We start from the raw sequence: 14,449 nt of genomic DNA on the forward strand, positions 1-14,449 counted from the left end.
TCTTTGCCTAGCACTGAGATGAAAAAAAAACTTGGGTCACCCAGAGTTGTGAATTTGTGAAATTCTCTGCCACAGAAGGCAGTGGTCTCGTCTCCTTCAGCAGCACCTCGGTCTCCCTTCCTGACCTCAGACACCCACTTCTCCTCACCTCACCTACGCTCACTTCCCCTTACGTACACACCTCGACTAATCCCCTCGCCTCACTAAACCTCTCGCCTCGACGATACCTCACTACCAAACTTCTCTTCACACCTAAACCTCGCCTCGACTAAACCGTACCTCACTAACCCTCGCCCCTCAAATAAACCTCACCTCACATCTTCCCACCTCAACTTAACTAAACCTCCCACCTCACAAATAAACTCCACCTCACAACTAAACCTCCCACCTCACAATTAAACCTCACCTCACAATTAAACCTCACCTCGACTAATCGCCGCCTCTCTCCCGCTAGTTATAGCCCCCCCTCCTCCCCCCCAGGCAGCGCTTCACGTAAGCGGAATGGCTCCATCCAGGAGGGCGGGGTCGAGTGCGGAGAGCGGCGCAGGCGCACTGGCCAAGAGAGCCGGTGGGAGGGGAGGGATGTCGAGTCCAAGCCCCGCGTCCCTCAGCGGCGACCGTAGCCCCTCTCTACAGGAGCGGGAGAGAGGCGGCGATTTGTCAAGGAGGGAGGTTTAGTCAAGGCGAGGTTTAGCGAGTTGAGGTTTAAGTGTAGGGTGAAGTTTAGTCGCGGCGAGGGGTTTAGTCGAGGTGAAAAATCAGATTCATTTCTAGGAAGACAAAAACATCGGAATTGCGATTTAAATCGGAATTCCGATCTAAATCGGAAGAATATATCTGGACTAAAGTCGCTTCTGGGGCCGCTCTGGGATTAGGGGTCCTGAAGCTTAAGCTTCATTAGTTTCATAGTAGATCAGCCCCTGTAGAAGTGTACAAAATCGTGAGAGGAATAGATCAGGTAAATGCACAGTTTCTTGCCCAGAGTAGGGGAAATAGAGAATCAGAGGACATAGTTTCAAGATTTAACAGGAACCTAAGAGGCAACATTTTTTCTTTTTTTTTTTAAAGGGTGGTGCGTATATGGAACGAACCATCAGAGGTATTTGAGGCGGGTGCTATTGCAACGTTTAAGGAACATTTAGACAAGTACACAAATGGGTTAGCTTTAGAGAGAAATGGGCCAAACACAGGCAGGTGGGACTAGTGTAGATTGAACATGTTGGGCCGATGGGCCTGTTTCCACACTGTATGACTATGGCCTTACAACCCTCAAGGTGAAAGGACACAGTTGTTTTTTTGGTTTGTGAGGTGGGTGGAAGAAACAGTACAAAATAATTAATAGAGAAGGATTTTTTTTAAATACAGACACTAAGTAATATCAATCTAGAGTCACCTGCCTATAGTGCCAGAAACAGGATCATTCAATTGTCCTTTAAGATAGGATGATTTTCATGTTATGTGGAAAGAGCACAAAGGAGGGGCTCACAAAATTCTTCAACATGAAAGTCAGTGCAGATTTGAAGCAACTAGTTTCTTTCCCCACCATGAATCATTTCAATAAGGAAATGTTTGAAATAGTCATCTGCTCTATTTGATGTTCAGAGTCTGTAGCAGCTACACAATTAATGAATCCGATTTCATTTTTGAATGCTTCTCAATAAAACAGAACAGTAGTTTCAAAATTCATAAATACCCCTGGTCAGAACTATTGCAAAATAGCTGGTGATTTTTGTAAAAGTGCCTTTTAAAAAACAAAGCTGTACAGAATGTTCAGAATTAGCCTAACAAAATGTCATCACATGCCTCAAACAACCAATTTATTATTCCTTTCATGGTCAACAAGACTATCCATATTAAAATTATATATAAGAAAGATGCTCTAAATTGAACGCTTTGCTAATTCTAGTGAAAATTAAATGTATACTTACATGAAAGGCAAACTGCCCTGAGAAGTCATACATGCCACATGAATGCATCAGACTCAATGTATTCCTAACAGCCTCTGGACTCAGAACTCTCTCTCCTGTGATTGGACAGATGCCACCATTGGCCAGTGTTGCTGCCATTACGCTGGCTGATTCACAGGTTACTTCAATGGAACACAGCTACACAGAATAAATAGTAGTTAGTTTCTCCATTTTTAAATACATCTTCAGACCAAACGTGTGCTTGTGGGCAGACGGATGAGAATCAGGGAGATAAAACACTAAGACAAAATATGGTGCCTAATTTTAACATTCAGTTAGTAACACACACACACACACACAAAAAGGTATTTACATTTTACTGTCTCCCAGGGCAAAATGTTCTGTTGTTCTAAGCCCTAGTAACTGGAGCTCTAAGAGTTGTTTGTCCCCAAGTTAATAAAGACCATTCATTAGTGCTAATCTTCAATTAGGAATATTAAACCGTTAGATTTTTATTTTAGACTTCCAGCTTGTTTCAGAACCAGAGTCCAAGTCATAGAAATTTATAATACCGAAAGTGGCCACTTGATCTAATGAAATAAAAAGCACTGCCAAGTCTAATAAATATATATTTTTGAATTGGATGCTGGAAATGTGAAATAAAACAATGCTGGAAGCACTCAGGTCAGCCAACATTGGTGGAAAGAGAAGCAGCTAATGTTTTATATCAAAGAGACAGTTAAAATAAGGAAAGAGCAAAAGCAGTTTTAAGTTGCAGAGTAGCTGGTGAAATGGATGGATATACAAAGGGAACATCGGTGATCCGGTGATATCAGGTTTGCAATGGGCATGAATCATCCAGCCCTAGGCAATAAGGGATATTATGTTTCTTTGTGTTACTGTTGCATTGCTGTGTTGTGGAACATGGCCAGCAGGTCACATAGCACTGGAGAAAAATTGAGCCAATAATCACAGATAGACAACTTGCAGAGAAATAGCCTGTTCAGATACAAAACAAACTCAATATTGTGCCCAGGTGGAAGACAAGATGTCGCTCCTCAAGCCTGCATTGGGCTCCGCCGTAACAGTGCAGGAGGCCACCATGAACGTGAGGCAACAAGCTGAGGATTGACCCTGCAGACTGGACACAGTTGTCCTGTAATGTAATTACTCTATCTGTACGGATTCTAAACGTACAAAGTCCTGAACATGTTGCAGCCCTTCCAGACTCTACACAGAACTTTCTAACTTCAGTTAACTTGACTTTTCTGCTGGTTTGAGAACGACGAGCGATCCATCAAAAATATTGGCTTAACTTTTCTCCTTTAATAAAGCCTGACTTGCTGAGCAAGTCCCACACCATGCTTTTGATGATTCATAACACATGTCCAATTGCACACATTAAACCATGATATCAAGTGATTTTTTTCCCCATGGCAATCCTGATCACATATTGTCATAGATATTCCTTTTGTTCTATTCATACCTCCGGTCACTTTCAGTGAATGTTAAAACTACCTCTTGTAACTATTTTCCCAGTTCTTTGACCCAAAATATTCAAGTTCCCCTTGGCTTCACGGACGTCCATAACCTCCTTCCCTTCAAAGATTGTACTGGTAAGTTGTTATTGCACTATTCTACCAATTAACATGTAACAGTAAAGTTAAGAATCATAACCAAGACTAATCCTACCCTCAAGCTATAGGTAAATTTGTATTTTCCAGTGGTGTCAGGCAGATCAGGGATCTTGAGCAATAAACAAGCGCTGAAGGTAATGAGTGGGTCATCTGTGGAGGGAATGGACAGACGACATTTTGTGTCATGAAGATGCTTCTTCAGACTGAGTGGAGCAGAAAGGGAAAAATAGATTGGGGTGGGTAGTAGCTTTGCAAGTGATAGGTGGATACAGTTAGGGAAGAGTGATTGCCAGATGGGTGGAGTAAGTAACAACGGCTAGGGGATGAAAGGAGACAAAAGGGTGTCAGATAAGGTAATAAGAAGAGGAGTGAAAATGTAAAGCTGGAGGAGGGATAAGGGTGAAGGCACAGGAGATAAAAGTGAAATATGAGATGCGGGGATGGGTGATGAGCAGAGAGCAGGGGAAAGTAGCAAGGTGACGGGTGGTAGGAGAAATGTGTGAACTGGTGTTAGGGTGGGGGAGGGAGGTGAAGTTTCCAGCTTCTGCAGTTTCTTGTGTCTCCAGATCGGGGATCTTGACCTTGAGTTTTACTTATTGGCTTAGTTCAACAAATCCAGTCACATTGTAGCTAATCTTGGATTCACTGTATTTTAAATGCCGGATGCAAAACAAGAAATTAAATGTTTTACAACATAATAGATTAGCACCACACACCAATTCAAGTATAAAACAGAAATAATAAACATCATTGATCTAGATGTTGTCAGATATAGTTTTATAGTTTGTTGTTAGTAAAACTACTCACCTGAAAATAGAAATCCAGTACACCAGTCATATCACTGCCTTCTGGAAAACACTAAAGATTTTACAAAAATTAGTCATTTGGATCTTCAATGATTGGAATATTAATCCCTAGAGCCAGGATGTTTAGGCACTAAAAAACTCTGAAATATGCAGGCCAAAAGACATAATATAATTACAAAAAAGGCACGGTAAAGGCATTTATTCACAAAAAAAGGATTAAAGGGGCATGTATTTCCATCACCAAAATATGGTTAAAAATGATAATAAAAGTATACTACTTTAAATGACCAAACATAGAAACATAGAAATTAGGTGCAGGAGTAGGCCATTCGGCCCTTCGAGCCTGCACCGCCATTCAATATGATCATGGCTGATCATCCAACTCAGTATCCCGTACCTGCCTTCTCTCCAAAGTTGCCTGGTTGCACATAATTACTAGCATTTTTTTCAAATTATCTGATGTTAAACTATGCCATCTGTCAGACAGAATATGCTTCAGTTGTGGAAAACTTATTTCTACCTCAGCTGAGGTCACTGGTGCATACCCAAAACAAGCTACAGACTCTATATTCATGTCGATATCTTGTGCATTACAACTACCTTTGAGAACTTTAGATAAGTTTTGTATTTCTTCAAGATCTTTGTTAGCTAAAATCACTCTCACGTTTTCCTTGTATGTCTTTACCTACATCGCCAGGAATTTTACGAATACCGTCTGTTACTTTGTGGTCAAAGTACAGCAAGTGAAGATGTAAACAACTGAGCAATAGTTGAGCTCTTTGACTTCTCCAATAATTCCGATGTCAACAAATACTCCTTTGATGGTTGATCTGCCTCCAGTGTAGCGATGACCACATTAGCAACATATCTCCCCACAGCATCGGTTGCCTCGTCTATTGAGATCCATATTTGTTTGCATGCAACTTCATCTCTAACTTTCTGCATACAATGCTGAAGTTGCTGTCAACATAATGTTTCCGTAATGATGACTTGCTTGGTATATGTTCCTCTGCGTATTTCTCTAAAAAATCTCGGAGTGATTTGTTTTCCAATTTCCACAGTTGAATTCCAGCATCAATGAATGCCTTGCACAGATCACTCGAAAATTCAGATTTGCGACTAAAGCCAGCAGTAAATGTAGTGAGCAGACAGCTTGGATATTTCGCTTGGATAGTCTACACCCCAGCGGTATCAACATTGACTTCTCTAATTTTAGATAGTCCTTGTCTTCTCCCTCCTACTCACCCCCTTCCCAGCTCTCCTTCTAGTCCTACTGTCTCCATCTCTTCCTTTCTTTTTCCCCGCACCCCATCCACATCAGTCTGAAGAAGGGTCTCGACCTGAAACCTCACATGTTCCTTCTCTCCAGAGATGCTGCCTCACCCGCTGAGTTTCTCCAACATTTTTTGTCCACTTTCGATTTTTCCAGCATCTGCAGTTCTTTCGTAAATAGATCTTGGAGAAGACTGAACCAGCGGGCAGCGGCATGAATGAATGAACGACCGACGGTGGCACCCCCGGTTTCGCCCAGGTGGTGGAAATATTCTTGTAAGTTACACTATGTTAACACGTTAATAATAAACATTAATATTAATGTGTTAACATAGAAAAAATCATTGTATCGCGGTACAACTAAAGAAAATAGCACAACCTTTTAGCAAAACGGCAAAAAAAGGCTGATTTAGGCATGATCGTGAAAAAGGCATTATCCTGGTGAAATCATCAAAAAAGGCATGAAATGGCACATGGCATTTATGGCAAAATCCTGGCTATTAATCCCCGAGGAAATTATGCCAAAATTGGTTTGTTTGACTTGGGGCTATCTCCTAAACCAACAGCGCTCTCTACAAGATAATAATGCAAACTTAAAAAATTGAACAAAAATGCACCCATCAGTTGAAAAGTGAACATGACAACTTTCAATAATAATTTTTTATTTGCATGTATCAATCAAGAAAATTGTTCAAATTAAAGCTACATACCTTCTTTTCCTTTAGGTAGTATCCTATGGCAAAATTTCTGTCTCCCGTTTCTCTTTCCGACTGAAACCTAAAAAGTAAAATTAAGACTAAAAGCTCAAGGTGAAACCAAAATGTATAAAAATGGCCTTTATTAAAATCTGACAATGTGCACTTTAACCGCATATGATTTTTTCTGTTACAAATCCAAATTGTAGAGTACAGAGGCAAATAAATAAATGATGGGTCTTTGTCCCAAACATTATGGAGGGCACTGTATTCTTACATTTAGTGGGTGGATAGGAAGAATGAAAAAAACAAGACATTATGCACTTACGTTGCATTATTAAAGCCAACATATTCATTTCCAGCCATTTGATTCAAGAATTGTGTAACCTGCGGGAAAAAAACATCAATGTTTGCAAGCATCCTATTTTAGAAATTATTGCTATAAATTTAATGTATGGCCATGTATGTAATCTTTTTGCACAAATTAAAGTGGGCAAAATACTCACATAATCAAATTTTTCAGCATTGCCGAGCCCATGCTGTGGAAGGAAAATGGTTTAATCAGAGATAGAATTATAAAAAATACACAGTAACTATCTTTCAATAAATTTATAAAGTTAGTGGAATGTAACACAGTTAAATGAATTGATTTACTGTGTTAGTGCTTAGCATAAAACATTAAAATCTATCGTATAGACTCATTGTGATAAAATCTACAAATAAAGTGATTTTACTTCAGAACTTGCATTAATTTTATATTTAGCAATAAAACATTGTTATTTAATATTAGATCACCAAATTAGCTATTCTTATTTTAAATTATCCTAAATTGAATCTTCACAGAAATCCAACCAAATGTTCTAATTTAGCTTGAATTTATCCCACATACTCTGCAATTTGCAGAGAAGGACAAAACACGCATTTTAACAGATTAGCAGAACAAATTTAAAAGGTCAAACAGACTTCCATATTCCAATGAATACCTAATCTGGCTAACATTACAAAATATATAATTAGTCAAAACTAAAGTACTGCTTTAAAGATGTTTTTTTAAATCAACTGAAAAATAGATCTCCCTCTGACCAATACACGACCCAATTCTGTCCTTTCGTAAATCATGCACCACACATTTTCAGCTGGCACTATTTCTAAAGTGGTATACATTACTTGCCATGTGCAGAAGTTTCCCAAATCTCATGCTTTGGCTCCCTACAAACCTCAATTAATTGCAGAATGAACCTTGAATTTTTTTCTGCATTAATACACACCACAGTGAATCTAAAATTATTGCCTGTATTTTCGGTGGGCGGCGCGACTCTCGTCAGCAGCGGCCTCTGCAGTCCGTCTGTGTTTTATTATTTTTTGTCTCGTTTTTTATGTAGTTTTTGTTATTTTTTTTGTTGGGGTATGTGTGTGGGGGGGTGGGGGTGGTGTGGGGGGGAGGGGGTAACTTTAAAATCTTTCCCCTGCACGGGAGACCCGACCTTTTCTTTGTCGGGTCTCCGTTGTCGTTGGGGCTGCAACGTGGAGCGGCCTCCAACAGGAACGACCTGGGGTTCCAGCTGCGGAGCTGCCGACTACTCACTGTCACGGGGCTGGCCGAGTCCGGAGCGGGTGGAGCTGTGGTTGAGCACTGCTGCCACCCGACCCCCGGAGTTTCGGAGGCTGCAACTGCGGGTTTGGCGGACGGCGGCACCGGGAGCCCACGGGTCCCTGCTGGGAGACCGCTTTTCGGGGCTTCCGCAACGGCGACTTCTCCCGCCCGAGTTGCGGGGTTGAAGAGCACCTGAGCGGGGCTTTACACCATCGCCCCGCGCGGCTTGGAATGGCCGCGGGACTCTGCGAGCGCACGCCGGGGGCTCTAACACCAAGACCCGGTGCGCGACCTTGCATCACTGGGCGTGGCTTTAATGGCCGCGGGACAATCGCCATCGCCAGCCGGGGGCTTTGACTGACTCTGACTCTGACATCGGGGGGGAGAGTGCAGTGGAGAGATAAGTTTTTTTTGCCTTCCATCACAACGATGTGATGGATGTTTGTGTAAACTGTGTTGTGTCTCGGGTCTTTTTGTTTTGTAATGTATGGCTGCAGAAACGACATTTCGTTTGGACCTCAAGGGGTCCAAATGACAATAAATTGAATTGTATTGTATTGTATTGTATTTAAAGCAGTGGGCAGGGAGTCGTGGAAAGATGGAGGAATGTTATCAGAGACACTAATCGTGCCTTTCAAGATTCCTTTCAAGTAGATTGACGATATTCTAACAGATACTTTCTACTTGGATTTTCAAAACATTCTTTAAACCTCCATTAAAACTTGTAAATTAGTAGAAATGAAATCTGTTATAGTGAATTAAAAAGTGGCTCTTCTCGGGGAGAGAAGGAACAAGCTTTGCAAGTAGTAATTCAATAAAAAGACATGATTGCGGTTAGGATAAAGATCACAGGATATTCCAAATGGAGACATGAGATTGTACATGCAGGAATTTTGACCAAAAATAAAGTGCTGGAGGAACTCAGTGGGGCAGGCTGCATTTCTGGAGGGAAACATGCAATGTTTGGGGTTTGGACCTTTCTTCAGACTGAAGGAGTAGAGGGGAAAAAATAGGAAAGAGAAGTCAGGGTCGGGCAAAGACTGGCAAGTGATAGGTGAATACAAGTGAGGAGGGATAATTGGCAGATAGGTGGAGATAGTAAGGCTAGATATGAAATGGACAAGAGGGTAAGGAAGAGGAGGAGTGCAATGTATAGCAGGAATGAGAGATATGAATGAGGGAGGCTATTTGGGTGGAACTGAGAAATGGGAAGTGTAGCAACACTTATAGGGGTGTATTATAGACCGCCTAAAGGGGGGCGAGAATTGGAAGAGCAAATATGTAAGGAGATAGCAGATATTAGTAGTAAGCACAAGGTAGTGATTGTGGGAGATTTCAATTTTCCACACATACACTGGGAAACACATTCTGTAAATGGGCTGGATAGTTTGGAGTTTGTAAAATGTGTGCAGTATAGTTTTTTACAGCAATATATAGAGGTACCTACTAGAGAAGGGGCAGTGCTGGGCCTCCTGTTAGGAAATGAGACAGGTCAGGTGGCGGAGGTATGCGTTGGGGAACACTTTGGGTCCAGTGATCACAATACCATTAGTTTCAATATAATTATGGAGAGGGTCAGAACTGGACCTAGGGTTGAGATTTTTGATTGGAGAAAGCCTAACTTTGAGGAGATGCGAAAGGATTTAAAAGGAGTGAATTGGGACATTTTGTTTTATGGGAAGGATGTAGAAGAGAAATGGAGGACATTTAAAGGTGAAATTTTAAGAGTACAGAATCTTTATGTCCCTGTTCGGTTGAAAGGAAATAGTAAAAATTGGAAAGAGCCATGGTTTTCAAGGGAAATTGGACACTTGGTTTGGAAAAAGAGAGAGATCTGCAATAATTATAGGCAGCATGGAGTAAATGAGGTGCTTGAGGAGTATAAAGAATGTAAAAATAATCTTAAGAAAGAAATTAGAAAAGCTAAAAGATATGAGGTTGCTTTGGCAAGTAAGGTGAAAGTAAATCCAAAGGGTTTCTACAGCTATATTAATAGCAAAAGGATAACGAGGGATGAAATTGGTCCATTAGAGAGTCAGAGTGGACAGCTATCTGCAGAGCCAAAAGAGATGGGGGAGATATTAAACAATTTCTTTTCTTCGGTATTCACCAAGGAGAAGGATATTGAATTATGTGAGGTAAGGGAAACAAGTAGAGTAGCTATGGAAACTATGAGATTCAAAGAAGAGGAAGTACTGACACTTTTGAAAAATATAAAAGTGGATAAGTCTCCAGGTCCTGACAGCATATTCCCTAGGACATTGAGGGAAGTTAGTGTAGAAATAGCAGTGGCTATGACAGAAATATTTCAAATGTCATTAGAAACGGGAATAGTGGCGAAGGATTGGCGTACTGCTCATGTTGTTCCATTGTTTAAAAAGAGTTCCAAGAGTAAACCTAGCAATTATAGACCTGTCAGTTTGATGTCAGTGGTGGGCAAATTAATGGAAAGGATACTTAGAGATAATATATATAAGCATCTGGATAAACAGGGTCTGATTAGGAACAGTCAACATAGATTTGTGCCTGGAAGGTCATGTTTGACTAATCTTCTTGAATTTTTTGAAGAGGTTACAAAGGAAATTGATGAGGGTAAAGCAGTGGATGTTGTCTATATGGACTTTAGTAAGGCCTTTGACAAGGTTCCTCATGGACGGTTGGTTAAGAAGGTTCAATTGTTGTGTATTAATGGTGGAGTAGCAAGATGGATTCAACAGTGGCTGAATGGGAGATGCCAGAGAGTAATGGTGGATGGCTGTTTGTCAGGTTGGAGGCCGGTGACTAGTGGGGTGCCTCAGGGATCTGTGTTGGGTCCACTATTGTTTGTCATGTACATCAATGATCTGGATGATGGTGTGGTAAATTGGATTAGTAAGTATGCAGATGATACTAAGATAGGTGGTGTTGTGGATAATGAAGTAGATTTTCAAAATCTACAGAGAGATTTAGGCCATTTGGAAGAGTGGGCTGAAAGATGGCAGATGAAGTTTAATGCTGATAAGTGTGAGGTGCTACATCTTGGCAGGACAAATCAAAATAGGACGTACATGGTAAATGGTAGCGAATTGAGGAATGCAGTTGAACAGAGGGATCTAGGAATAACTGTGCATAGTTCCCTGAAGGTGGAATCTCATGTAGATAGGGTGGTAAAGAAAGCTTTTGGTGTGCTGGCCTTTATAAATTAGAGCATTGAGTATAGAAGTTGGGATGTAATGTTAAAATTGTACAAGGCATTGATGAGGCCAATTCTGGAGTATGGTGTACAATTTTGGTCGCCTAATTATAGGAAGGATGTCAACAAAATAGAGAGAGTACAGAGGAGATTTACTAGAATGTTGCCTGGGTTTCAGCAACTAAGTTACAGAGAAAGGTTGAACAAGTTAGGTCTTTATTCTTTAGAGCGCAGAAGGTTAAGGGGGGGACTTGAAAATGATGAGAGGGATAGATAGAGTTGACGTGGATAAGCTTTTCCCATTGAGAGTAGGGACGATTCAAACAAGAGGACATGACTTGAGAATTAAGGTACAGAAGTTTAGGGGTAACATGAGGGGGAACCTATTTACTCAGAGAGTGGTAGCTGTGTGGAATGAGCTTCCAGTGGAAGTGGTGGAGGCAGGTTCGATTTTATCATTTAAAAATAAATTGGATAAGTATATGGACGGGAAAGGAATGGAGGGTTATGGTCTGAATGCAGGTAGATGGGACTAGGGGAAAATAAATGTTCGGCACGGACTTGAAGGGCCGAGATGGCCTGTTTTCCGTGCTGTAATTGTTATTTGGTTATATGGTGATAAAAGGAAAAGAAGCACCTGAAGTAGGGAGACATGGGAGATAAGCGGAAGGAGGAGGGGAAATTAACAAGGTGATGGGAGAAATGTATGTGCATGGGAGAAGGGGGAGATTAGCAGGGTGGGTGGTTTGGGGAAGGTCTACTTGAAATTGGAGATTTCAATGTTCATGACGGTTGGGTTGTAGCCTACCTTAGTGTAATATGAGCTACTGTTCTTCCAGTTTGCTAGGCTTCTCTCTAGCAGTGGTGGCCGAGGAAAGAGAATTACAAGAGTTGAAGTGGCTAGCATCCACAAGCTCCAGCAGGCCTTGTTGGCCAGAGCACATATTCGGCAAAATGGTCGCCTAACTCTATATGTTGTCATGCTGAAGAGGACTATTGCATTCAATGCACCTGATGATTCATCTGTGGACCTCCTCCACATCAGCAAGTCACGCATAGACCAGGCAAATGTTTTGCTGAGCACTTCCACTCTGTCCACCATGGCCTGCTGGATCGCCCAAATGCTTGTCATTTTAACTGCACGTCCCATACCAATCTTTGTGTTCTCGATCTCCACTGTTGCGAGTGAAGCTGCACACGAACTGGAAGAACAGTACCACATATTCCATTTGGGTTGCCTACAACCCAGCCGCAGGAACAATTAATTCACCAATTCCAAGGAGATACCTCCTCACCCTGGTATGCACATCTTTCTTTCATTCCTCCCATCATCCAGTTCCTTCCCCCTTTCTCCCACTCTTCCCCACTCAGTCCTCCATTTCTCTTTTATCTCCACTCTTTCCCCTTCCACATATACCTCTCCCTCCGGCTTTATATTACACTCCTCTTCCTTTCATACCAGGCATCCTCACCTCCACCTCGCTTTTGGTATTATCACTACCCATATGCTACTTACCCCTCTTCACCTGTATCCCCCAGAACTTGCTGACTTTGCCCTCCTTACTAACCCTCTGTCCTCTACTCCATTAGTGTGATGAAAAGTCCTAACCTAAAATATTGCCTGTCCATTTCTCTCCACAGATTGTGCATGACTCGTCGAGTTCCACCAATGCTGATTTTTGCACTGCATATTCCCAGATGGCTGAATACTATTATAAATCATTGTTATTGTCACTTCTTTGGCTGAAGAAATATTTCCCTGAATCAGTATACAAAATTCACTGATAAGAATTCAAATGTATAAAATCTAACAGATCAGCCACAAAGAATGAAGGTATGAACTGCTTACCTTAATAAGGGAAGTTATCACAATAGCCCCAGCATTAACCATAGGATTGTGGGGTTTATCTGAAACAAAGAAAACTGTCACAAAGACAATATACAGACCATTGGAGAAGTAGCCTAGGCGTCAACAGTTACTTCGCAATAATAGAAAAGGAAACAAAGGCTAACAGAGACGATGCATTCGTAGAAATGCAAGGAGGGCAAAATATGATTTCAGTCTCTACACAGCTACTCCAATTCCCCAAATACAGTTACTTCAACCAACTATTTTCATTAATTAATGCTTTATGGCTTTCAAACCATTCACTGTCATATTTCACTGATTTATCATGTCCATTAATAACCAGAGTTCATTTTAATTAGCTGTTAAATTATAGGATACAAATCTTGCCAGCATGCCAATTTCTTGTCAATTTCTTTCATCTTTTAAAAGTGCATGCTTCCTCTTTAAATGACTCCAAATTATGTAGCCTCCACAGTCATCTGGGTTAGAGAACTCGAAAGGTTCACCACCCTCTGCAAAATTATTACACATCTGTTTTTTTTTTTTAAGGGTGGCACAGTGGCAGAGCTGTAGAGCCGCTGCCTGAGACCTTGAGTGCTATCTGTGTGGAGTTTGAACATTATCCATGGCTGCATTTCCTGCCACATCTCAAAGAATTGCGTGTTTTGGGGTTAATTACCCTCTATAAATTGCCCTAGTTGTTTAAGGAGTGAAATAACAGAACGAATGAGGACAAGAAAGTTGTGCTGCTTCAACAACAAAAAAACATGGCTGTTTCTAATTTAGAATGAGATATAGCGGTGTCACAGGAAGACTGGTTAAATTTTCAGAGAAATCCCTTGTCAGCTTTATAAAGCTTACATAAGGCATTGCATATTAATACTCAAGGGGTGTTTATTTTAAATTGCTCAAGGCAGTAAGGCAGTCAATGACATAAACTACTAACTCAAAGTTTAGAAACATCCAGATTTGCAATTTAAGAAAATGAAAATATGAAAAACAAAAATATTTCTAATGTTAAATTAATACAACTGAGCCAATGTTAATCAATTGAAATTCGAAATTTCAATAGCACTAATTAAAAAAATAAAAATAAAATGTCCTTGAAAATAGCAGAACATTTAAAATACAAATTCTACCTTCTTCATTCAGGAAGAGTTTGTTGAAACGTAATCCACTGGGTTCTTTGCCAACAAATTTGTGAACATGCTCAGTCCCAAGATCATGGACAGAAACTGCATATTTCAATGGTTTCACACAGGATTGAAGACAAAAGGGAACTTTGGTATCTCCAACTGAATGCCTAGAGTAAGGAAGTTTTAGATAATTAAAAACAACTCAATTCCACAAAACAGTAGGAGTACAAAAATTACCATGATACATTTCTAATTACCAAAATATGAATATTTAACTTTAGCTACATATAGAATTAACTATATTCCAGACCAATTTTCCATCTACAATGTATTAGCTCATGCTAAAATAGTAGCAGAAATAATTAATTTTAAATTACCTTA

General features: G+C 40.6%; 1 protein-coding gene across 4 annotated transcripts in view; it reads right to left on the reverse strand.

The window, feature by feature from the left end:
- gls (glutaminase) overlaps positions 1 to 14,449 on the reverse strand; it is a 77,343-nt gene that overhangs the window by 38,050 nt on the left and 24,844 nt on the right. For all 4 annotated transcript variants that reach the window (XM_033023753.1, XM_033023756.1, XM_033023754.1 and 1 more), the window contains exons 6-12: positions 14,072 to 14,235; positions 12,933 to 12,991; positions 6,824 to 6,856; positions 6,646 to 6,704; positions 6,333 to 6,399; positions 4,352 to 4,402; positions 1,929 to 2,105 (exon numbers count right to left, since the gene is read on the reverse strand). In XM_033023753.1, coding sequence (XP_032879644.1) covers positions 1,929 to 2,105; positions 4,352 to 4,402; positions 6,333 to 6,399; positions 6,646 to 6,704; positions 6,824 to 6,856; positions 12,933 to 12,991; positions 14,072 to 14,235 — 610 coding nt within the window. The remainder of the gene's footprint in view (positions 1 to 1,928; positions 2,106 to 4,351; positions 4,403 to 6,332; positions 6,400 to 6,645; positions 6,705 to 6,823; positions 6,857 to 12,932; positions 12,992 to 14,071; positions 14,236 to 14,449) is intronic.

The sequence above is a fragment of the Amblyraja radiata genome, chromosome 7, assembly GCF_010909765.2.
Source record: "Amblyraja radiata isolate CabotCenter1 chromosome 7, sAmbRad1.1.pri, whole genome shotgun sequence".
NCBI lineage: Eukaryota > Metazoa > Chordata > Chondrichthyes > Rajiformes > Rajidae > Amblyraja > Amblyraja radiata.